At 39.5% G+C, this 26444-nt stretch overlaps 1 protein-coding gene across 1 annotated transcript; it reads right to left on the reverse strand.

Moving 5' to 3' along the window:
• Positions 1–988: 988 nt before the first annotated feature.
• On the reverse strand, positions 989–26079 carry mthfr (methylenetetrahydrofolate reductase (NAD(P)H)). The gene is made up of 12 exons (XM_052108463.1): positions 25961–26079; positions 23103–23352; positions 13852–14090; positions 12728–12838; positions 11153–11346; positions 9616–9866; positions 9334–9468; positions 8971–9151; positions 7683–7865; positions 4227–4328; positions 4018–4137; positions 989–2422 (listed from the first exon to the last, which is right to left on the reverse strand). Exons 2-12 carry the CDS (start codon positions 23339–23341, stop codon positions 2204–2206), a joined length of 1974 nt encoding a protein of 657 aa, XP_051964423.1. The 5' UTR covers positions 23342–23352; positions 25961–26079; the 3' UTR covers positions 989–2203.
• Between the last annotated feature and the right edge of the window lie 365 nt (positions 26080–26444).

A 26444-nucleotide genomic window follows, 5' to 3' on the forward strand; every position in this document is an offset into this window, starting at 1 on the left:
ATGGACCTACAGAGCTCAGGTATTTTTTCTAAAAATCTTAGTTTGTGTTTTGCTGAAGAAAGACATTTATACACATCTGAAATGACATGAGAGTGAATAAAGAGAATTTTCATTTTGGGTGAACAGTCCCTTTAAAGATGCACTCAGTAATTTTTGGAACGTGACGTCTTGGACTTACACTGACTGCTAGTGGTGTGGATGTAACATAATTCAAATCCAATAGTTTTAAGTTAAGGATGCCATTGAATACATTCACTATTTGTAGCCAGCCAGGATTGTAAACCCTGAATGAAAGTGTCCAATAACAGGGCGGTTGCTGAGATTAAGCAATTCGCATTTGGCTGGTCATGTGATCGTAACATGGCTGCCTCCATCCGGGGACCCTCTACATGTAGAATAAAACAGCTTTTATAAGGTTAACTGATATGACTGGGGTCTTCATCTCAAGTGAGTGGTCAAGATTGTATGCATGTGTTTCAAAATTACAATTACTTTCTGATGAAAAAAAAAATAAATAAAAATTCACAGTAGACAGCGTCAGAATTTATTATAAGGGGAGCGATTTCGCCCATGTCCGGTGTAGACAGGAACTGAAATTGGGAACTGCAGTGACCCCTAAACATTCTGTAATAATTACTTTGTTTAACTGATGGCGTTGCTCATGCCTGCTTGAGCACAGATGATGTCATGTTCATGCTATGACTGTTTGCCTCCTTCCAACAAGTATCACGTTTCATCTGAGAAGATAAGACACCGTACGAGGAGTCCAACGAGTACAGCCGACATCAACGTAACATCTGCTGATCAGCTAACCCAGTCCTACTCTCCCATGGTTTGCCTTTACAAAATCAACTGTGATGTGTCCAGCGGTGGCATGGACTTTGAGACTTAGGTGAACTCCGACCATATTCGAAAATGTATGAATCACAGGCAAACAAAACATTCCAAGTGGTCATGCAAATAAACTTGGACATGCTGTGTGTACGGGGGAAAACATGGTTTATTGAGCTATATATTGCCAGCAGAATACAAATGCTCAGACTACTAGTAAAAAGAGAAAAAGGCCACATAGGAAAAAGAGCCATAAAAAATAAGGGCACAACATGCATCTTTTATTGATTTCAATAGTAATCACAAATTGCCCCAGTCATCATGCAGCCAATTATTCCTCTGCTAGCAGTTCTCTCATGACAGTAAAATACCATAAGGGTGAATCTCATTAATCTCATAATGCAAATTATACCTGGCCTCCATAATTGAAAACGGAAATGACATACACAAAAGTAAAACATCGGTGTTACAGTAATGATAATTTTGGGGAAATTAATGGTCCTAAAATTGGCATTTTTTTATGCAAAAATAAAAAAAAAATAATTTTTTTTTTTTGTGTTTTTTTTACACATTCACCTATAGTCTTAGTGAAGTACAGTATGCATGTACTGTATTTTGGGTCCACACATTTCACCTGCCATACATACAGCAGGCAGTTTCTTGCTTTTACAGTCATATACTGAACATATGCAGTATCCAGAATAGGTTCGATAAATAGTTTAAAAATAGCTTAAAAAATAAGAAATTGCATCCGAAGTAGCCTCTGCCAATTCAACTTCCATCACATATTAAGGCAAATAATCTTTTGTGTAGTGTGAATTCAAATCATATTGCTACAACTGTAATGTAAAAAAAAAAAAACTATATTGCCTTCATAAGCAATACATCACCAAAACATTCTGTCATATTTTACTCAACCTCATGCTGTTCCAAACACTCATGACTTTCTTTCTTCCATGCAACACGGGCATGGACAGATATAAACATTTTCAGTGAATAACGACTTAAATTTTGGTTTCGTATATGGTATGGCTTCAGAACACTTGAAATTCAAGTCATTTTGACTACTTTCATTGTGCATTTGCATTCTTTGCAACTGCATTGAATGACCAATTAATTCTTCTAAATTTCTCTTTTTGTGTGCAACAGTCATTCAGGCTTGGAACATCATGATGGTGAGTATATGATGACAGAATTGTCATTTTTGGGTAAACTATTCCTTTAATGGTCAATTAAAGTTCATTGTCTCATATAGTGCTCTGAAAAACACATCTGTCTATATTGTGTGTCATTACAGTAAAGTACTGTGTGTTTGCAAGTTGAGGTCTCTGGATCAAACTGCAGCGCTGACAGACTTTTCTGTACTGCTATGCTACAATCTGCTTCCCTCGTCCAGAGTTTCTTGAGGCGAGTCCAGCAGAGCAAACATGTCTTCAATGACCTGCCACAGGCAGTTGTCCAGAGGAAAGTCATTGTCCACGAGGTTGACGAGGAAGTAGTTGTCGTGGATGTACTGAATGATCATACGGGAAGGCGACTCGTCCTCGTACAGCTTTGCCCACTGTTCAATCCACAGCGCAAACGCCTCGTCCTGTGAAACAGACACAACTGGGATCAGTTTGATTTATCTTTACATTTTTATCTCGGCTCTTATCAGTGAATTAATAATGGCGAGTGCGCTCGTAAGAGTGTCAAGGTTGTCTAAACCTGAAGTATGTTTAAATGTGAGGTGAATGGGGACTTTGGAAGTGTCACACATAGATGGTGTTGTTTTAACACCTCCTTTTTTAAACTTTATGGACTCCTTAAAGGTATAGTTCCCCAAAAAATTTAAATTCTCATAATTTATTGACCTTCATGCCATTCAGAGAATGACTTACTATCTTCTGCTGAACACAATCAAATTTAGAGGAATATCTCAGCTCTGTAGGTCCATACAATGCAAGTGGATGGTGCAAAAAACGTTAAGCTCCAAAAAAAACTAAGTCAGCATAAAATACTCCAGTGGAAATCCATATCTTTTTCAGTGATATGATAAGTGTGCGTGAGAACCAGATCAATATTTAAGTCAGTTTTTACCATAAATTCTCCTCCCTGCCCAGTAGGTGGTAATATGCATGAAGAAAAGTGAAAGTGGAGAGTTATAGTAAAAAAGGACTTGAATATTGATCCGTTTCTCACCCACACATATTATATTGCTTTAGAAGATATGGATTAAACCACTGGAGTCCTATAGATTACTTTTATGCTGCGTTTAAATGCATTTTGGAGTTTCAAAATGTTGGCACCCATTCACTTGCATTGTATGGACCTACAGAGCTGAGATATTCTTCTAAAAATCTTAGTTTGTGTTCAGCATAAGAAAGTAAGTCATACACATCTGGGATTGTATGAGGGCGAGTAAATGAGAGAATTTTCATTTTTGGGTGTGCTATCCCTTTAAGGCCTTTGCACAACAAACACAAACTTTCGCAAAGATTTCTCAAAATGTGTCTCGAGTGTCTCAAATGTTTTATTTCTCGTTGGGCAAATCAAAATGAAACTCGTCAACGCTGCTGCACCTTGTAGAGAAATCTGTTTTCTTTTTTCCGTTCTGCTTGCCAGCAAACCCGTTTGTATGTAAACTTGTCGTTCTCCTCATCTGTGATGGGCCTTGGGCAGATTAGCTGAAAGGTGCTTTGTGCAACCTTCTGTACTGGGGTAAAATTGCTTGCCAATTAGCGTGGCGCTATTGTAAAGTCGTGAATGTGTAACGCGATCATCATTCGCATCGCTATATGTGAAAAACCCATTCATCAGCAATTCGCCTAATAATCGTGTCGCCTTTGGTGTGCAAAGTCCTTAAAAGCTTTGTTCAGACAGACACATCTGTTTCGTTGTTTGTATTCTGAACAGTAAAAAAAACACATAGAAATATTTTTTTTTACTAATCCAATCCAAACCACAAGATTTGTCTGAGCGTCTGAGTGGTCAGATCAGATGACATGTATCTTTGTCATTAGCTGTGTCTGAATACACTCATTTTCACATCACGTTTTCCTCATTTAGAAGCATACTATGCCGTCTCTACTTATGATGTTCCATTTCGGTAAGGATACTGCCTCAGAAGGCTGCTAGCTACCTATGTAGAGTGTAGACATCGTGGCGACTGACTAGTGTTTGTAAAAAAAAGTCTCTTGCAGTCACCTTCCAGTACATGAAGCTCACTGGATCCACCACAGTGGGCTGAACAATTTCCCGTCCAGGAAAAATCCCCCACGTCACAGCGTTGGGCTGCATGTCATGAGCGTTCGTAATATTCCTGCCCTACAAACAAGATTTCAAAATGTCAATTGTAAAAACTGTATATTATATAATACAGTCTGGTCCTTTCAAGGGTTTAACTGGTGTTTTACCTGCACATTGACAATATGGTAGTTCACACGAGGTTCATATTTCTTTAACACTTGCAGAAGCGCAGTAACATTCTCATTTGATGTGAAAAACTCCAGGTATGCCTGTTGATATCAAAAGGTAAAACATATGCTGAATAAAGGGGGAAAAATATGAGTAAACCAATTCCAAAAGCATTTGAGATTCCTCATTTTCCAAAAAAAAAGGCAAAAAAAGGAACTTTTTTGCTAAGTATATAGGTTCTATTAACTAAGTTCTATTAACATTCTATTATAAAAGTTCTAAAAACACTATTTTAAAGATCATTTTGTAAAAATCCAAATAACTTTACAGATCTTTATTGTAAAGGGTTTAAACAAAGTTTTCCATGCTTGTTCAATGAACCATAAACAATGAATGAAAACTGTGACTTTAAGGCAATTAAAGTCACAGTTATAAAAACTTAGGACACTAAAGAGACCTTTCTTCTGACTCTGAAAAACACCAAAAAAAAGATGCCCACGGTCCCTGCTCATCTGCGTGAACGTGCCTTAGGCATGCTGCATGGAGGCATGAGGACTGCAGATGTGGCTAGGGCAATAAATTGCAATGTCTGTACTGTGTGAGATGCCTAAGACAGTGCTACAGGGAGAAAGGAAGGACAGCTGATCTTCCTCACGGCAGACCACGTGTAACAACACCTGCTCAGGATTGGTACATCCAAATATCACACTTGCTGGACAGGTACAGAATGGAAACAACAACTGCCCGAGTTATACCAGTAATGCACAATTCCTCAATCTTAGGCTGAGAGAGCTTGTAGGCCTGTTGTAAGGCAGGTCCTTACCAGACATAACCGGCAACAATGTCGCCTATGGGCACAAACCCACCTGCTGGACCAGACAGGACTGTCAAAAAGTGCTCTTCACTGATGAGTTTTGTCTCACCAGGGGTGATGGTCGGACCTGCGTTTACCGTCGAAGGAATGAGAGTTACACCGAGGCCTGGAGCGGGACCGATTTGGAGGGTCCGTCATGGTCAGGGGCGGTGTGACACAGCATCATCGGACTGAGCTTGTTGTCATTGTAGGCAGTCTCAACACTGTGTGATACAGGGAAGACTTCATGTGGTACCCTTCCTGCAGGCTCATCCTGACATGTCCCTCCAGCATGACAATACTACCAGCCATGGCTAGGGCCATTCCCCTCAAAGAATGTCTGGGAACTTGCAAGTGCCTTGGTGGAAGTAACGTCTCCCAAGATCTGGCAAATCTGGGGCAGTCCATGAGGAGGAGATGCACTGTAGTACTTAATGCAGATGGTGGCCACGCCAGATACTGACTGTTACTTTTGATTTTGACCCCCCCAACCCACCTCACCTCCCTTTGTTCAGGGACACATTATTCAATTTCTGTGAAACTTGTTCAGTTTATGTATTAGTTGTTGAATCTTTTTATGTTCATACAAATATTTACACATGTTAAGTTTGTTGAAAATAAAAGCAGTTGAAATTGAGAGGAGGTTTATTTTTTTGCTGAGTTATATATATATATACAGTGAGGAAAATAAGTATTTGAACACCCTGCTATTTTGCAAGTTCTCCCACTTAGAAATCATGGAGGGGTCTGAAATTGTCATCATAGGTGCATGTCCACTGTGAGAGACATAATCTAAAAAAAAAAAAATCCAGAAATCACAATATATGATTTTTCAACTATTTATTTGTATGATACAGCTGCAAATAAGTATTTGAACACCTGAGAAAATCAATGTTAATATTTGGTACAGTAGCCTTTGTTTGCAATTACAGAGGTCAAACATTTCCTGTAGTTTTTCACCAGGTTTGCACACACTGCAGGAGGGATTTTGGCTCACTCCTCCACACAGATCTTCTCTAGATCAGTCAGGTTTCTGGGCTATCGCTGAGAAACACGGAGTTTGAGCTCCCTCCAAAGATTCTCTAGGTCTGGAGACTGGCTAGGCCATGCCAGAACCTTGATATGCTTCTTACAGAGCCACTCCTTGGTTATCCTGGCTGTGTGCTTCGGGTCATTGTCATGTTGGAAGACCCAGCCTCGACCCATCTTCAATGCTCTAACTGAGGGAAGGAGGTTGTTCCCCAAAATCTCGCAATACATGGCCCCGGTCATCCTCTCCTTAATACAGTGCAGTCGCCCTGTCCCATGTGCAGAAAAACACCCCCAAAGCATGATGCTACCACCCCCATGCTTCACAGTAGGGATGGTGTTCTTGGGATGGTACTCATCATTCTTCTTCCTCCAAACACGGTTAGTGGAATTATGACCAAAAAGTAATATTTTGGTCTCATCTGACCACATGACTTTCTCCCATGACTCCTCTGGATCATCCAAATGGTCATTGGCAAACTTAAGACGGGCCTTGACATGTGCTGGTTTAAGCAGGGGAACCTTCCGTGCCATGCATGATTTCAAACCATGACGTCTTAGTGTATTACCAACAGTAACCTTGGAAACGGTGGTCCCAGCTCTTTTCAGGTCATTGACCAGCTCCTCCCGTGTAGTTCTGGGCTGATTTCTCACCTTTCTTAGGATCATTGAGACCCCACGAGGTGAGATCTTGAATGGAGCCCCAGTCCGAGGGAGATTGACAGTCATGTTTAGCTTCTTCCATTTTCTAACGATTGCTCCAACAGTGGACCTTTTTTCACCTAGCTGCTTGGCAATTTCCCCGTAGCCCTTTCCAGCCTTGTGGAGGTGTACAATTTTGTCTCTAGTGTCTTCGGACAGCTCTTTGGTCTTGGCCATGTTAGTAGTTGGATTCTTACTGATTGTATGGGGTGGACAGGTGTCTTTATGCAGCTAACGACCTCAAATAGGTGCATCTAATTTAGGATAATAAATGGAGTGGAGGTGGACATTTTAAAGGCAGACTAACAGGTCTTTGAGGGTCAGAATTCTAGCTGATAGACAGGTGTTCAAATACTTATTTGCAGCTGTCTCATACAAATAAATAGTTAAAAAATCATATATTGTGATTTCTGGATTTTTTTTTTAGATTATGTCTCTCACAGTGGACATGCACCTACGATGACAATTTCAGACCCTCCATGATTTCCAAGTGGGAGAACTTGCAAAATAGCAGGGTGTTCAAATACTTATTTTCCTCACTGTATATATATATATATATATATATATATATATATATATATCATACATACATACACACACACACACAGTACTGTGCAAATGTTTTAGGCATTGGTGAAAAATTTTGAAGAGTGATGATGTCTTCAAAACTAATGGCATAAAAAGTTTTCATTTATCAATTAATGTCTTACAAAGTCCAGTAAACAAAAAAAAAACTAAATCAATATTTGGTGAGACCAAACGTGAGAAAGTCATACTGGTTTGAAACAACATAAAGGTGAGTAAATAATGACCAAATTTATATTTCTTGGTGAACTATTCCTTTAACAGTGTTGAATAGTGTTTTGCTGACCTTCTGAAAGACATATCCTCCTGCAGGGCCCCAGCCCACGATGGGGTCGGAGGAGGCTTTGCCGTTAATGTTGGGCTGAGAGTTAATGGTGAGTACACCTCTGCGGTTCACCTTCTCCAGCTCATCCTTTAACAGATTGGTCTCTGGAGCCAAAGGATCATCGTTCCATGGCAGACACATCACCTACAGGAAGCACATAGATATGATACATACATTCAACATATACACACAGTATATTTAACGTGCACCACGTTCTAAGGGTATTTAGGACAAATATGCAACAAAACCATTAAAAGGATAGTTCACCCAAAAATTAAAATTCTCTAATCATTAACTCACCCCCATGCCATCCTAGATATATATAATTTTTTTCTTCTGCTGAAAACAAATTAAGATTTTTAGAAGAATATCTCAGCTCTGTAGGTCCGTATAATTCAGGTGTATGGAGACCAAAAATGTTAAGCTCCAAAAAGCACAAAGGCAGCATAAAAGTAATCCATACAACTCCAGTTGTTAAATCCATGTTTTCTGAAGTGATATGATAGGTGTGTGTGAGAAACAGATCAATATTTACTGTTTTTAAGTCAAAAATTAAGTCCTTTTTTTACTATAAATCTCAACTTTCTTCTTTTGTTTTTTGCCGATTCACATTCTTCATGCATATTGCCACCTACTGGTTGGGGCTTGTCAAAGGTGGAGATTTATAGTAAAAAAGACTTAAATATTGAACTGTTTCTCACCCAGACCAATCATATTGCTTCTGAAGGATTAAACCACTGGAGTCATATTACTTTCATGGTGCCTTTATATGCTTTTTAAAGCTCAACAAGTTTTAGCCATTTTATGGACCTACAGAGCTGAGATATTCTTCTAAATATCTTCAGTTGTGTTCTGCAGAAGAAGAAAGTCATACACATCTGGGAAGGCAGGAGGGTGAGTAAATGAAGGGAGAATTTTCATTTTTGGGTGAACTAACCCTTTAAGGAATTGAAATTGTTAAAGGAATAGTTCACCCAGACACTCTGACAAAAAAACACCATAAAAGCAGAGAAAAAGTTATTTCTATTGTGCAATAATGTTGTTTTTTTATTTCATTTTTGAAGCTTGACAGACCAAAGTTAGTATTCCCTTTTATAAAATGTAAAAAAAAAAACATCAGGGTGAGTAAATAATGACAGAATTTTCCTTTAGGGCAAACAATCCTTTAAGTGGAATTGGTATCAGACCCAGAATCATTAAATACCTTACGATTTCCATTCCTACTGATGTTGGCTGGACATTACTCTACCTTGTGTCCATTGCAGTTGGGTTGGCCTGTAATGTAGTTAGTAAAGACTTCATAAACACTCTCCTCACTGGTTTGTTCCTCCCCCCACATCTGCAGCAGGGCTTCTTTAGGAGACTTACTCTTCAGGTAGAACAGGTAATAGTCTGTCAGCTCGCCAAACGCAGGTGAAGAGGAGTTACCCCTGATAGAGAGGCAGACACTTTAATTCACAAATCTTGAAGTACCCATACAAACAGAGTTGAAGTGTGACAGACAGTGGGAAATGTGTATTATTATAGTTTTTTTGTAAACTGCCTTTTCAAAAGACTACAAGCATAAAATAGCTGTGATTAATACAGAAGAGCTCAGAACTCAGAACTGTACCATCTTCCGTTGGGGAAATCGTCCCAGTCCTGTGTTCTGTAGATGTAGCTCTTAGGCCGTGAAGCCCAAAAGATCGGCCTGACATCTTCTACCTTGCGCTTCGGATGAGCACTGATGGCCCAGGGCAGAGGTCGCCTAAAGAACATTTCGGAACAGTGTAAATGTGAATCTATATGATATGTGAAATGTCACAGAATGGGTAATTTTTCAACCTGAAACAAAAGAATAAGAAATATCATAATGGAGAAACAAAAAGAAAGATGACATTTGTAAGTGACTCACCGTGGATCTTCTGCCCATAAACCCAGCTGTCTGAGCACCTCCATGGTGGCCACCTCTCTGTTGAGTGTGTAAAAGTGGAGTCCCGGCACCTCTCCGCTGTTCAGCAGAACCTTGCACATGTCCACCGCCTGCTGGATGCCGTAGTTCCTGATGGCGGCATCATTATCTTTAATAGCCTCAACGACCTGCGTGATCTCCTCCGGCACTTCCAATTTGGACAGTTTGACCAGCTGGCGCAAAGAGTGATAGCCCTGAGCAGAGAATGTAAGATATGTACTGCAGTTTCATATTAATGACAGCATTTAAGTGCAAAAAGAGGAACTTTGCACATGAAAAAGGTTTGGCGTGATAAAAAAAAAAACTATTGTTGTGGGTGCTTAACAGGGCGTTGCTATGCTAACTTGCGATTGTATTCTGGGTGGTTGTTTAGTGGTTGCTTACCTGCCGAATTGGAATGAGCCCCTCCTGAACTCTATATGATATTCTGGTTTTTAGATATGACTCGGCTATGTCCAGTCTATCTAAGTCTTTTACATTTTTTCACCCATTTTATTGACCACCAGATGAAAATTTTTAATTCTGTTTGCTTAAAAAAGTAATAGCACACATCTTATAATTTATGTAATGTCTCGCTGAATTAATTATTAATAGCTGACTGCGAACAGCACGTTTCTATTGGCAACCGAAAACCATGTCAGTAGTCACAAGTTCACAAAATGAATAGGAAAAATAATTCAGGAACCTAGACGCTGAATAAGTGGATGGGGCACTGTTGCACTCTATTCAACATAATATGGGCGTCGCCAATTCAATTCAAAATCCCATGGATGTGGCCAGTTCAGTTCAAATTAAATATTTTGTGGCCATGGAACACAAATTCAAATTCCAATTTAATATATTGATGCAGTGACCAATTCAAATTCCAATTCAATATAATATGGGCGTAACCCATTCAAATAAAATTCCAATTCAACATCCTGTGGCCGTGGTCAATTCATTTAAATTCAAATTCCAATTTAATATATTATGGGTGTGGTCAATTTTATTCAAATTCCATTTCAAAATACTGTACCTGGGCATGGTCAATTCAATTCAAAATCCAATACTATTAAAATTCCAATTCAACATCCCGTGGCCATGGCCAATTTAATTCAAATTCCAATTCAATTTATTGTGGATGTGGCCAATTCAATTCCAATTCAATCAAATATGTGCATGGTCAATTCAGTTCAAATTCCAATACAATTCAAAATCTCGTGGGCATGGCCAATTCAATCTATATTGCAATTCAATAACCTCTGGGCATGGCCAATTCAATCTAAATTGCAATTCAATAACCTCTGGGCCTGGCCAATTCAATTCAAATTGCAATTCAACATCCCATGAGTGTGGCTAATTGCATTCAAATTGCAACTCAACATCACATGGCCATGGCCAATTCAATTCAAATTCCAGTTCAACATCCTGTGGCTGTGGCCAATTCAATTTAAACGTCAATTCAATATCCTGTGGTGGGTGTGTACATGTGTCTTTGTACCTGGATGGGGAAGATGCCTGGCAGAATGGGGCAGGTGATGCCATTGGCCCGACAGTCTTTGACGAACTTAAGGAAGGTCTCTGCTCTAAAGAAGAGCTGAGTGACTATAAAGTGTGCACCTGCATCAACCTTCTCCTTCAGGTGCCTGAGGTCTTCTTCATAGCTCTCTGCTTCAGGATGGCCTGTGGGGTAACCTGTCATTACAGACGTGGAAAGTTTGAGTCACATTTACATTTAGTCATTTGGCAGACACTTTTATCCAAAGCGACTTACAAAAGAGGAATAATACAATCATGCAGAAATCATAATGAACAAACACGTTTACTGAAGAAAAGCCTGTGCAAAATCTGTCGCCACAATGCAAAGGTGTTACGTGTGGTTGTCAAGGTGTTGCTATGCTGTTGTAAAGTGTTCTGAGTGGGTTTTAGTGCCATGCAGTTATTAGGAAGTTCTGTGAGGTTGCTAGGTGATTGCTTACTAGCCAAAGGAGTCCAACCCCAAGTCTCTATTCTGCGACTGTATTTAGGAGAAGTGAATGCCATCATTTCTCAATGTGGCAGGGCGGAGGGCAGGGCCGGGTTGTGATTATACACACCCGGTCCCTTATCAGGCTAATTAAGCCTCTGAGAGGGATAAAGGCAGATGATAGACGGTGGTGCGGGAGAGAGAGATCGTGACGGACATGTCCGTTAATGATCTCTCTCTCCTGCACGATCCTCTGCAGTCGACCTTTATCCCTCTTGGAGGCTTGATTAGCCTAATATGGGACCGGGTGTGTATGATCACGACCCGGCCCCGCCCTCCGCCCTGCCACTCTCACACGCTTTGATATTTCAGTAAATCAAAGGAAATGCCACATTAATGTGGAAACCTATTTGTTCCCATACTTCCTAATTCATTTTAACGGTTTATTATGTGTTTCGTGCAAAAAGCAACAACCTTCCTTTGTCTTTTCTTCGGTGTGAGTTCTGTATTAATCACAGCTATTTTATGCTTGTAGTCTTTTGAAAAGGCAGTTTACAAAAAAACTATAATAATATACATTTCCCACTGTCTGTCTATAATTAATTTGCTGACAAATAAAAGTTCCCCATCTACCAATCACTTTGCCCAATTTAAGAGACTGGATTTATAGAAAATGACATCATCCATAGCAACAAGGTCAACTCTGCCTTACTTTTACCTTAGGATTTCCATAGAAAACTTGCTCTTAGCACATTTGTGAATAGGTTTTAAGCAGAAACTCTCCGCTAGGAACATATCGGAGAACTCCTAGTGGTAAGGTAAAAATCTTTGTGAATATGGGCCCTTGTCTCTAGATATGGCTTGGGTCCTTCAATGTAAGTCTATGGGATTTTTTCATCGGTTTAATCATCCACCAGTCAAAAATTAGAAGCCTGATTACTTAGAAAAGTAATAAAATACCTCTCCTCAACAGGCCACATGATTTGTCATTTATGTCTATAGCACAACCGGTGGGGGACAAGTTTGGGTTAGGGTTTGTTCAAATTGTGAGCAATATTATTAGTGATGCATGCCTCAGCAAACACAACGTTTTCTCAGTGTAATTCTCACCTGCAACACAGATATCAAAGTAGTCATCAAATTCACAGCGAATGTGTTTGACCAGATCTGTGGCATAGTTGAAACCTCCGTCTTCTTCCACCCAGTCTTCACCAACAGGATCTGCAACGAAAGCACAATTTCTTTTTGAACCTCCTTTTGCTTCTCTGTCTCTGTCTTTTAACTTTTTATGCCATATGTAATGTAATATGCTCGACTTGGCCTTCCATTTCCAGTTTGACAAATAAACCAGAAGTAATATCCAGCTATGATTTTTAACATCTCTTTTACACATTATTTGATTGGACTGCCAAAAGTAAATCCTTTATTAAATATTTAACATCGTTGGGGCCTGGGTAGCTCAGTGGTAAAATATGCTGGCTACCACCCCTGGAGTTCGCTAGTTCAAATCCCAGGGTGTGCTGAGTGACTCCAGCCGGGTCTCCTAAGCAACCAAATTGGCCCGGTTGCTATGGAGGTTAGAGTCACACAGGGTAACCTCCTCGTTATCGCTATAATGTGGTTCACTCTCGGTGGGGTGCGTAGATGCCATGGTGGATGGCGTGAAGCCTCCACACATGCTATGTCTCTGTGGTAACACACTCAACAATCCATGTGATAAGATGCACGGGTTGACGGTCTCAGACGCGGAGGCAGCTGAGATGCGAACATTGGGAATTGGGCATTCCAAATTGGGAGAAAAAAAATAAAATTAAGGTCGTGTGATGACAACATAGAATAATACTAAAAACATGGGATGTTTTAAAAAAAAATGTATAAGATCTTTTTGAAAAAAGAGCGCTAAACTGTATAACATTGTCCCATGCAATAGATTTACTTCATAGATTACTGTCGCTTTTATCACTCCACGCTCTCCTTTTCTCATATAATCAACTAATTTCAACTAAAATCAATATTTAATGTCCATGTATTTATTTGAAAACTAGCAGTGTAATAAACTGTATAATGTACAGATACAATGTATATGGTTTCACATACTATTTAAAAAAATTAAATGTATCCTGCACAGTATGCTGTGAGCAGTGTGCTAGTTTTCCACTCTGAACATAACCATGTTGTCTTTTTTTGTTAAACCTTGAAGTGTTTTTTTTTCTCCTGAAAACATCACGTCGTACCTCCCCTCAGAGCCATGATGTTCTTTAAGCCGAGCCGTTTGGCTTTGTTTAAATGTGTTGTGATCTTCTCTTTTGTTTGATTGCAACATGTCAAATGCAGGATGCTCTCCAGGCCGCAGTAATTGACTGCTGTGCTCGCTATCATCATGGAAGATGTTTCTTTGTCTGAGCCAGGATCTCCAGCGGGGTGCCAGGTGATGTCAATGAAGAGAGGACCGCCAGAACCCATGCGGTCAAATCTAACACACAAGAACAAGATATTGAACAAGATTATTGTAACATATAATTGTGTGAATCTCACAAATATGTATACAGTTAAAGGTTATTATAGTTTAGAATTTTTGTTTATTTTGGTGTTTGCTAAATTTGGCCTTTCAATTTTGTTTAAACCTCAAGTTCTGTTTTTGGTCATTTTTCAACAATTAGATTTTTTATTTTTTGATAAAAATCATATCATTCTTTGGAGAGGTATAACTTGTGATAATATCTGGAAATTAAGTTACAGAACTGAGATAAGATGAACACTGAGGCCACCTATAGGCTATACTTGTCACTGCTAAGAAATTGTCATGTTTTCTCCCCAACAGATGGCAGCAGATGCCCCTATTTCATGACACACAGCAGCCTTTTCATTAATATTCAGGTTTGCTTTTTACTGTGAAGTGAAGGTAACAAAAAATGTGCTTATTTTACATATAAGTTCAATTGTGTGATTTAAGCTCATAGAGGTAGCACTCCCCTAGATTCATAAGCCAAAATTATAACTTCCACAAGCCAATGCGAGAGGCGTTGTTTAGAAATGGGATAAAGTGCTGATTACTCTTCCAAAAAGCACTGGTCCTATCCAAGAAAACCCACAGGGCACAGACCGGACACAGAGCATTCATTTACATTTACATTTATGCATTTGGCAGACGCTTTTATCCAAAGCGACTTACAGAGCACTTATTACAGGGACAATCCCCCCGGAGCAACCTGGAGTTAAGTGCCTTGCTCAAGGACACAATGGTGGTGACGGTGGGGTTTGAACCAGCGACCTTCTGATTAACAGCCCTGTGCCTTAGCCACTACGCCACCACCACTCCTTCATTCAGCCTCTGATCCTCCGAAGATGAAAAAGGAGGAGGGTGAAAAGCGGAAAGCTCCATTACCTCACATGAGAATGCTGGGAAGCATTTTGGCATAAAGGCCGGGTTAGGCTTAAGGAAAACCTTATCTCCACTAAGAGAGAATTTAGTGCACAAGGAATGAACAGAGAGTGCATGCAGGTCACTGACACGTTTAGCTGACAGACAATTTTATTAGACAGCAATTTTAGGGAAATGCTTCCCAGGGGCTCAAAAGGCGGCTGACATATAGCCTACAGCACCATAGAGAGGTCCCACTCAGGAACAGTTATCCTAGTAACTGGGAGAGAACGGCAGGCACCCTTCATAAATCTACAAATGTGGGGGTGCTGCCCTGCCGTTGAGCCTTCAAACTAAAAATGACAAGCAGAAATAGCCACCAGGTAGACCTTAATAGTGGAAAAAGACCTGCCTTTATCCATAAGGTCTTGTAAAAAACACAAAATATCAGAGACTGAACACTGATATGATGTGGAACCACGCCCATCACACCACCCTTCAAACACTTGCCACTTACAGTCATATAGGGATATTGTGGAGGAGGCCCTAGCGTTCTGTAACTACCCATGGGGGGAGCCCCATCAAGCTTAAATTTGTCCTCTCACGGGCCAAGCCCAAAGAGCCACCCTGTCCGGGTGGGGGTGATATATCTCCCGTTCGCCTGAGACAACAGGTCTGTGTGTTGAGGGAGGGGCCATGGTTGGGCATGCAGAAGAGGAATTATCTCTGCCAACCATGGTGCTTTGGGCCACCTGGGTGCTATCAAAATGAGGGACAGGCCCTGCTCTCTCACCTTGGCCAGGGTAGGTATTAACAGGCACAGGGGAGGAAATGCGTAGAGCAGCACTTTGGGCCACGGGTGGGCTAGTGCATCCACGCCGAGGGGTGCATCCTCGTCTTTAGTGAGAAGAACATAGGACAATGGGAGTTTTTGCACGAGACGAAGAGATCTGGAGAGGTTGCCTGTCCGAATCTTTCGCACAACATGCCCACTATCTGGGGGTGGAGGCGCCAGTCTCCGTAGAGCGGTTCCCCCTCGACAGAAGGTCCGCGCCCCTGTTCAAAATGCCTGGAACATTGGTTACGCATAACGACAGGAAGTGCCTCCTGCTCCACACTAAAAGCCTGTGAGCTAGGGCATGAATCTTGGGCGAGTGCATGCCGCCCTGGCGATTGATATGTGCCACTGCTGTGGTATTGTCACAGCGAATGAGCACATGATGCCCCTGCAAGCGGAGCAGAAAATGATTCAGAGCTTTCATACAGTCATGAGCTCCAAATAATTTATGTGGGCTGAACGAAGTTCGCTCGGCCACGAACCATTCACTGTCCTGCCCTCCTGAGAGGCTCCCCACCCTGTTAAGGACGCATCTGTCGTTACCACTTTTCGCAACATAACAGCCCCGAGAGGGGTTCCATGTGCGTACTTGTCTGCGCTCCTCCAGTGGTGCAAGGCTGCTGTGCACGAGTGCGTCACTGTAACAGAGCGACAGAGGTCGCGTAATGGGCTGAAGTGGAGGGATAAAACCCACTTCATGAATGCCCTCATTCCCAAAGGCATAGAAAGGCCCAAAAGTCAAAACCTGAATAGCTGATGCCATAAGACCCTGTAATCTGTGACATGTTCAATATGGCACTTTCGTCCCCTCCTTGAATTGCGATAGACAATTCATTAGAGAGTGAACGCATGCTTGTGAAAGGCGCGCACGCATGGAGATTGAATTCAGCTCCAGACCCAGGAATATAACACTCTCGTTCACATTCACTCTGAACCCAAGAGATGTGATGTGCGTGAGCACACGGCAAGTGTCTTGCACCACTTTCTCCTTGGAATTGGCTATGATTAACTAATCGTCTATGTATGCTAGGATCCTTAGACCCGTTATTCTCAGCGGCGCTAAGCCCGCCTCCACACATAACCAGAACACCCTTGTACTCAGCGAGAGGCCTGTGAATTCGTAGCATATGCCCTGATAGGCAAAACGAAGACATTTCCTGTGCGGGGGGGTAGATGCTGATGTGGAAAAAAGCATCTTTCAGATCGACTGATGTGAACCAGTTGTTCTGATGTATTGAGTGCACGAGTGTGGCGTGTGTTAACATTCTGAAATTGTATTCCCTCAAATGTTTGTTTAACACTCTGAGATCCATAATAGGACAGAGAGAGCCGTCCTTCTTTGGAACTAGGAAATAACAGGAGTTTTTTGCATTGATCTAGGGGTACTACGTGAATCGCCCCTTCGTGAGGAGGGAGGAGATTTCTTCTTTCAGAATGTGAGAAGCGCTCTTCTCTGTGTGAGAAAAGATAACGCCACCGAAAGGCGGAGGTTTCCTGGCAAACTGGAGTCTGTACCCATTCATTATGGTTCAAATCACCCACTCAGGAGCCGACACAGCCTGCCAAGCTGTTGTGTGACTCGCAAGTGATCCCACATGAACCGGGAAAGCGCTTATCGGAGATGTTCTCTCGGAGATGTTCACACTCTGTAATGGACTCATTTGATTTTTTGTGTTTTTGTGAAACACCGAAGTCTTTATTGAATGAGTGGAAGAGATGTAATAGTGACAGTGTGGTGACACTGCTCTCATACTTTTTCCCCACTGTAAACACTTCCAGCACAGGGAGGTTCCCCGACATAGAGCTGCACAGGGGAACACACATTGTTCTGAACTGAACACACAGGCTGACCCCACCGAGTGAAAACCTCCTTTTTTTTGTGAACTAGGAGGGTAGGATAAGAGTCCGGTGGGCTGGTGGCCCGAGAACATGGACTTAAAGCCCCCTGAGGCCGTGAATCAGGCCGGCCGTTTTACCGGGGTGCTGGAAAGGACGCCCTGAGGTAGGAGGGTTGGCAAATGGCAAAATGGCAAGTGTAGCAGTGAGACCCAGTGATGCAAATCACTCGCAGATCAAATGCAAGAAACAGAATCTCAAAGTCTTCCTTCATGAGAAATAAGGGCTTGTGAGTTAATCAGAGAGCCTTAAAATAATGTATGAAAGTGAAGAATTTAAGGCAGAACTATTTGACTATTGCATAATATAATATAATACAATATAATATAATAGCTATACAGGTTGGCTGGGTTACAAAAGAAAACAAAACATTGAAAAAGTCCAATGGATCAAAGGTAAATCGGACAAATAAGAGAGATATTTTAGATATTTATACATATTTTGATAATTCATATATAATTTTAATTATTTTAAATTTGATACTTTTATATTTGACTGTCATTCGTGTGTTATTGAAGCCGAAAAGGAAATCATACCCTTGTTATATTTTATGAACAAAGCTAAATTTGTATAAATGACTTTGTGTGCATGAAGCACACAGTGAGTTTGTATGGTAATTAATCATCATAGTCGTGAAACACCTAAAACAGGCAATTAATCATCATAATCACAATTATTTGTTTGATAATTCATTGTCAGCCAAATGTTATAACCATGATTTTCATTATTAGGTTCCACCTTGTGAATTGTTTTGTTAAAAAGTGTATGAAATTTCAAACAGTGACGACATCTTGTATTGTTATCAAAAATGCAATTTCATGTGAAATTGTGAAATTTTTAAAAAGCTAAAATGTGATTAAAATCATAAAGCAAAATCAAAAATAAAAATTGCAATATACTATATTGTGTGAATAGATATGAAGAGGCCCCCTCTCTCAGTTTGCTTAATATATTTTTTGTTACATTTTGCTTACACGTGGTCAAAAGTCTGGTGAGTAAAAACAAAAATGTACTAGCCATTGACGATTTTTATCTCCAACATGATCGTAGAGGGTTGTTAACTACATTAAATGTACACTGCATTTATACACAACTCCACACACAATTTATCATCATCAGTGTACAAGAGCAAACAGATAATATTACTGCCAAAGTTAGAATCATGATGATTAACGTAAATTAACGTTAGCGTTACTAGGTTAATTATTATAACTTTACAGTGCTTATGGCTTCACTAGCTAGCTATCGTTAGCTGTCTGAGGTAACATTAAAAAAATAAGAAACTGAACTGACATCCCTAGTGTGTACCCTGCTTTTCAGAATCATTAGAGCATGAAATTGTTAAAGCTACATTAGGTAGTATTTATTCATTAACAATTTTTTTTTATATATATATAAACCTGTTGTCTAAGTTAAATGAGGCCCTGTGAGAGATTTATTAGCACCACAGACTCTAGCTCTGTGTGAAAATTGTGGGTCGGGTAAGTGGGGAAGAATGGGGGGCACTGTTTCTTACAATTCAATTTATTTCAAAGTTGCCTACTGCAGCTTTAAGAGCACAAAACTGTTTACAAGATTACAAAACTGTTTACAAGAGCACAAAACTAGCCTCATAATTTTGCTCTCAAAGTGCACCAGATGGAAGTATTTAACTTTAAAATATACAAAATTATCTTAAGGGGGAGCATGCCCCCCAACCCCCCTAGAGGGTCGGAGGTCCACCCTCCATAGTATCACAAAATCCTGTGGGAAACACACGTATTGGAAGAAAAGGAGTTACATGAAAACTCTTCCAGTCAGTTTTGACCGAGAAGCAGTCTTCCCCATGATTGTGTAGCCTACAGATCTAGACTGAGAGACCATTTAAAGGCCTTTGCAGGTGTTTTGAGTTAATTAGCTGATTAGAGTGTGGCACCCGGTGTCTTCAATATTGAACCTTTTCACAATATTCAAATTTTCTGAGATATTGATTTTGGGGTTTTTCATTAGTTGTCAGTTATAATCATCAAAATTAAAAGGAATGAACACTTGAAATATATCAGTCTGTGTGGAATGAATGTATACATTATCCAAGTTTCACTTTTTGAATGGAATTACTGAAATAAATCAACTTTTTGATGATATTCTAATTATATGACCAGCACCTGTAAGTTTAAGTCTTTTGAACTAATAATGCTTAATGTGACACTGTCAGATACAATAAAAAAATCTCTGCCGTCTTTTGTGCTTGCTACAGTATATAGATCACCCAGGTTGTATTCTGATTTCTTCTGTGAATTTGCACATTTTCTATCAGATCTAGTAGTTAGTGTAGATAGAGCTTTAATTGTTGGTTACTTAAACATTCACATAGATAATGAAAATGACTGGGATTAGCATTTATCAATATTCTAAACTCTCTTGGTGTCAGACAAAATGTAACAGGACCAACTCATCACCATAATCATATGCTAGATTTAATTCTGTCGTATGGAGTTGATGTTGATACTATAGAAATTCTGTGGCAGAGCGATGACATCTCAGATCATTACCTCGTCTTATGTATGCTGCGATCAGCTAATGTTATTCAATCTACACCACACTATCATTCAGGTAGAACTATTCTTTAAACCACTAAAGATAGCTTCACTAATAATCTTCCAGATTTATCTCATCTACTCAGTAAGCCAAAAAGTCTAGAAGGACTTGAAGTAGAGTCAGAAAATATAAATACAGTGTTCTCTAGCATACTTGATAGTGTCGCACCCCCTTCGATTAAAGAAAATGAAAGAAAAAAGCCCCACACCATGGTACAATGATCACACTCATGCCCAAGAGAACAGCATGGAAAATGGAGCGCAAGTGGAAGAATACAAAATTAGAGGTATTTCACAGTGCATGGAAGGATAGTGGCTGTAGCTACAGACAGGCACTAAAAGCTGCCAGGTAAGCATATTTTATCAAACTCATAAAAAATATCCACTACAATCCTTGGTGTTTATTCAATATTGTGGCTAAATTGGTTAGGAATAAAGCCTCGACTGAACCAGATATTCTGTCACAGCACAATAGTAATGACTTCATGAATTTCTTTACTGATAAAATTTAAATAATAAGAAATAAAATTGGAATTATGCAATTGTCTGTCACAGTAACAAAGAAAACAGAATCTCAGAATTTTCCTTACCAGCAACTTCAATCCTTCACTGTCATAGGTCATGAATAGCTAACAAAACTAATCGAAACATCAAAAGCTACAACATGCATGTTAGATTTAATACCAACTAAACTCTTAAAAGAGATATTCCCTGTAATCTCAGAACCTCTTGTTAATATTATTAACTCTTCGCTATCCTTAGGACATGTCCTAAGAAACTTTAAAATGGCAGTTATCATGCCACTTTGGTTTGGCTAAATATAGACTGATTTGAAATCTCCTGTTTATGTCAAAAATACTAGAAAAGGTAGTGTCCTCTCAACTATGTTCATTTCTACAGAGAAATAGTATATATTAACAATTTCAGTCAGGATTTAGGCCTCATCACAGTACAGAGACTGCACTTATCAGAGTTACAAATAACTTGCTCTTATCATCTGATCATGGCTGCATTTCTCTTCTAGTGCTTTTAGAACTTAGTGCTTCCTTCAACACCATAGATCACAACATTCATAGGCTTAAGAATTATGTTGGCATTTGTGGACTTGCATTAGCATGGATTAGATCCTATTTAGCAGACCGCTACCACTACCATCTGTGTAAACGAGTAATTGTCAAATCAAACAAAAGTAAAGTACAGAGTGCCACAATGATCAGTTTTCTCCTTATATATCCTCTCAAAATAAGCAGCTAAAATATATTTTGACTCTCGATGGATGTTCTGTTACATCATCTTCAACAGCGAAGAAATTATATTTTGTATTTGATACCAATCTGTCCTTTGAAAATCAAATTACCAATGTTTGTAGAACAGCATTCTTCCACCTGAGAAATATTGCTAAGTTACGACACATGCTCTCTGTTGCTGATGCCGAAAAACTTATTCATGCGTTCATGACCTCGAGACTAGATTATTGTCATGCCTTACTGGAAAGTTGTCCAGCAAGTTCAATAAATAAACTTCAATTGGTTCAAAATGCAGCAGCCAGAGTGCTGACTAGAACCAAGAAATATGATCATATTAGGCCTATTTTATCATCGTTACATTGGCTACCAGATACATTTTGTATTCATTCAAAAATTTTGTTGACTACGTATAAAGCTTTGAATGGTCTAGATCTGCAGTACTTAAGTGAACTTCTACCACGCTATATTCCATCACGTCCATTACGATCGCAAAATTCTGGCCTGTTAATAGTTCCTAGAATATCAAAATGCACACAAGGAGGTAGATAATTTTACTGTTTGGCTCCTAAACTATGGAATAATCTCCCAAACACTGTTAGGGATGCAGACACACTCACTCAGTTTAAGTCTAGCCTAAACACCCATCTATTTAGACAAGCATACACCTAATTTATCCATCAGCTCACAATTAGGCTCCTTTAGTTTGGTAAGCCAGAACCAGAAACATTTATCATGCTCTATAAATCTGCAAAAAATTTAATGGCATCTACGCTAATATTATTCTATTAGCTTTCCTGTCTCAACCTTGGGATTCATATTCATATAGACTTTCAATGATTTGCCAACAAAAGCATTCATCTGCCAACTAACAAAGGACAATGCATCTAAGTGAATTTCTGCAGTTAATCCAGGATGAACTTCAAAGACATTAGTCATTAATCTTACAATTCATACAACATCTTTGCTTAAACACTGGCCCTTAACACTTACTTAGTTTACTTGTTTTAAACCATGACCTGCACTGCATATAAATAACTAATATTGGCATTATATTCATGTTGTTTAGCCATAGGGGAACTGGCCCCTACAGTGAGCCTGATTTCTCCCAGTGTTATTTTCTCCATTAATCAACATCTTATGGAGTTTTGTGTTCCTTGCCACAGTCACTTCGGCTTGCTCACAGGGGTTCTAAATACAATTATTATTTAATTACTTATTTTTAAACAATTCACAATCGTATTTAATCAAACTACACAATGATCACTCAAGACTTTATAGATATTACAGATTTAATTTTCTGTTAATGCATGATTTTCTGTAAAGCTGCTTTGAAATGATGTGGGTTGGTAAAAGCGCTATACAAATAAAAATAAATTGACTTGACTAAAAATCTAAGCCCATTTTTAGGACCATTAAGATTATATTGTATATATCTATGGTAGGAATGGATAAATATTGATGTCTTTGTTTTGATTGTGGGGTGAAATATGACCTGCACATGTTCTTGATGGGTTTTATGAGATTCACTCATTCTAAAAGGAAACCAGACATATTTTTGCTTGCCAACCTAGAGATGAGATTGACGGCTCCAGAGGCTGTGCGAGGGGGGAAGAACTCAAGTGAGAACCAGCGGTCCCCAGACTCGATCCGCCGTTTCATCTTGTCCCGCAGGCGGTCAGAACGGTCACCATCCAGTACCGGGGTGGAGCACCTGGAGCTCTCCTTAGAGCTCTCTCCACTGTTACTGGCCCCGCTTGAGTCACTCTTTAATGACTGCCATCCGATGTCTGCTCTTTGGTTCACCATGTTTTCTGTGTCTGGGGTTAAACAACACCACAACAAAACATTAGACAACCTGATCACATGGAGCATGGCAATCTCAATTTTCTTTTAATGTCTCCTTTGAAAAAGCACATGATTAAATTTGGTGCATCACAATCGGTTACAAGAAACAAGATGGCATCATTGGCAGTGAACCAGTGTTACATGGCTTGATGCGGCATATTTATATATATTGTATCTGAACATGAATGAGATTTCAGAGCTGCAGTTATAAGAGATTTCTATCTGTGAATTACTTGTCTTTTCTTCACATAAAAGCTATGTATGGCTTTCATAATCACACAATTCATATAGACTAATTTCATGGTACTCCCTGTCACCATTCATTCTCATTTTATGGAAAAGAGCAGTGTCAACTACTGTTAAACATCTCCTTTTGCATTCCATGAAAGATAGAACGTAATTTGGGTTTGGAACAACATGATATCTCCAGGTAAGATGTCAAAGACATGGGGGTGGGCTGTTGAGCTAGCAAGCAGTCAAGAAACTACCTAGCCACACCCTAACAACCATCCAGAGTTTCATGGAAAATGGCTGAGAGGGATATTTTCAGATCAAAATGTAATAGAGACATGGGGGGTTGTCTAGAGTCACTCGAGCTATCAAGCGGCCTTTAAGAATGACCCTGGCAACAGTCCAGCCACACCCTAGCATCCATTCAGAGCACCCCAAGCAACTGTATAGAAACACCCGTATCTCTGCAGCAGGACATCATGGAGACATTAGGGTGGGTTCTAGTTGACTCGGGGTAACAAACAGACTTTAGCATTCACCCTGGCAACTGCTTTGCTACCATCCAGAGCAACCATGCAAACATATAGCAACACCCATAGCTCTGAATTAGAACTTCATTGTAGAAATATGGGGGGCAGTCAGTTCAAGTTATGAGTCAGGAAATAAGTCAGATAAGAGAAGTCGAGGGCATTGTAATGTGGGATACAGTAATCTACACAGTGTTCTCTAGTGTACACATTACATAATAAAAGTCCTTAAAGACTGTTTTAGGCAATTTCAAACAAACATCTGATTTTAAGATATAAAAATGTTTTTGAATGCCCGGTATTATTTTTCTGCTGTCTACATTTTGATGCCTTTGAATTGAAACGTACAATATTTATATTTTATCTGTATGATGTTGGTTAGAAGTTAATATGACAATGACAAATGTTACATTGTGAGGTCTGTGCAATTGTAACAACAATTATTAAAGTTGCAATATGTAATATATTTACTGTACTAAAGCATAAAATTATAATAATATGTTATAAAAGATTTAGGAAACATGCTAAGTTGAAATACTGGCTTCTCCGAAAACAATGCCACAGCCAGTATATTCTACTTTGAAAACTCTGTTCCGGGCCTGCATTTCTGATTGTGTTTTGGCCTGTGATCCCGCCCACTGCCCATTAGTATTTAGACACCCCTGGTTGCCAAGTTACACTTGAAACAAATTAGCGGCAATCTATGGAAGCCAGCAATACTTCTAGCTAACATTGACAGAGTTATACAAAAATCCACACAAGCTGGTTTAAAATTTGAAAACAATATTAACGTTCAAACATATAAATTAGCTGATCGATTTACAGTGCAAGGCTCGTCGCTTGCCATTGTCAATTTGCTAATTCCTGTTGCATGTCCTCAACCTGGCAACCCGCGTGAGCTTCGAGTCTGTTGTGGAGGGGGCGGAGGAGACAACTCCAATATTTTAAACGCTTGGTGTGAATGTTATATATTGCTCCTTTAAATAAAAAGTACATGACTTCTTAATCTTTAAAATAATTGAACTAAATTCAAATAATCACAATTTACGTTCCACTAAGACTTTTGCATTTATTATTCCAGGCAGCTAAAAGAATAAGTAGCATATACAGGTGAAAACTATTCAGTGATATTAATAAGTAGTAATAAAGCAAATAGGTCTATTATAAGTACTTTGGTGTGTGCACTTATTTGAAATTGAATGGGTAAATATAATTGTGTAGTGTTACAAAAGCATCCAAGCAATGTATCAATTGTTACACACTTCTTATACAATATTATTATGTCTTTCTCGTTTGCTTTATGTGTACAACGGTAATGGTATAGTTAGCCCCCTACTATTGACACGCATGTTACTTAACCAACAGATGGCAGGTAGAAATGTTTCAATCTATGAGATATTAAGGAAAGTGTAAATTTAGCAATAACCCCAGTCTCCCCTATATTATAAAAGTGAATTATTGGTTATTGATAATGATGGTACAGCCTATTATTTGAATGTATTGAGTGTTATGACTATGAGTCGTTTACAGTTCTCCTTTGACAAATGTAATGCAGACACGTGTATGCAAGAATAGGCTGTAAAGACATGCGTTGTAAACCAAGCAATAACGGAGAATATAGTTGCATGATTACCCGTTTTAGAAATGAATATAATTTGATATTTTCCATATCGTTTGAGAAAGATGGTCTAAACGGGAGCATGTGGCTCCGCACGACAACACTGGTCCTTTTAATAAACCACTAGTACCGAAAATGAAACAATCACATGTGTACAATGCCAAGATTCTCTGTAGAAATGTATAGACGTCATCCCTTTATTACCTTAAAACTTTCCCGATCCTCTTGGCGTTACTGAGAAAACAATGCTACTGTCCCAGGGCGTCGCTGTACCAGCAGAGACCCACAGAAGAGCGTCTCGCTGCTGCGAGCGTGGAGAGTAGTCATAGAGCACGCCCCTTCTTCTTTTAAGACACGCCCACCCGTTTAAAACATCCCCTATTTGATGTAAGGTTTCTTGATGCAAACGCCACATGTACTCATTAATATTAAATAAGCTATATGCTCAGGATAAAGGCACACGTCCACAATCTATCTATCTATCTATCTATCTATCTATCTATCTATCTATCTATCTATCTATCTATCTATCTATCTATCTATCTGTCTGTCTGTCTGTCTGTCTGTCTGTCTGTCTGTCTGTCTGTCTGTCTGTCTGTCTGTCTGTCATTCTATTCTATTCTTGAAATGTTCTTTTTTGTTTATAGAAACATACCTTTAACCTGTAAACATACAGTTTAAAGCAATT

This window comes from Xyrauchen texanus, chromosome 37 (genome assembly GCF_025860055.1).
Source record: "Xyrauchen texanus isolate HMW12.3.18 chromosome 37, RBS_HiC_50CHRs, whole genome shotgun sequence".
NCBI lineage: Eukaryota > Metazoa > Chordata > Actinopteri > Cypriniformes > Catostomidae > Xyrauchen > Xyrauchen texanus.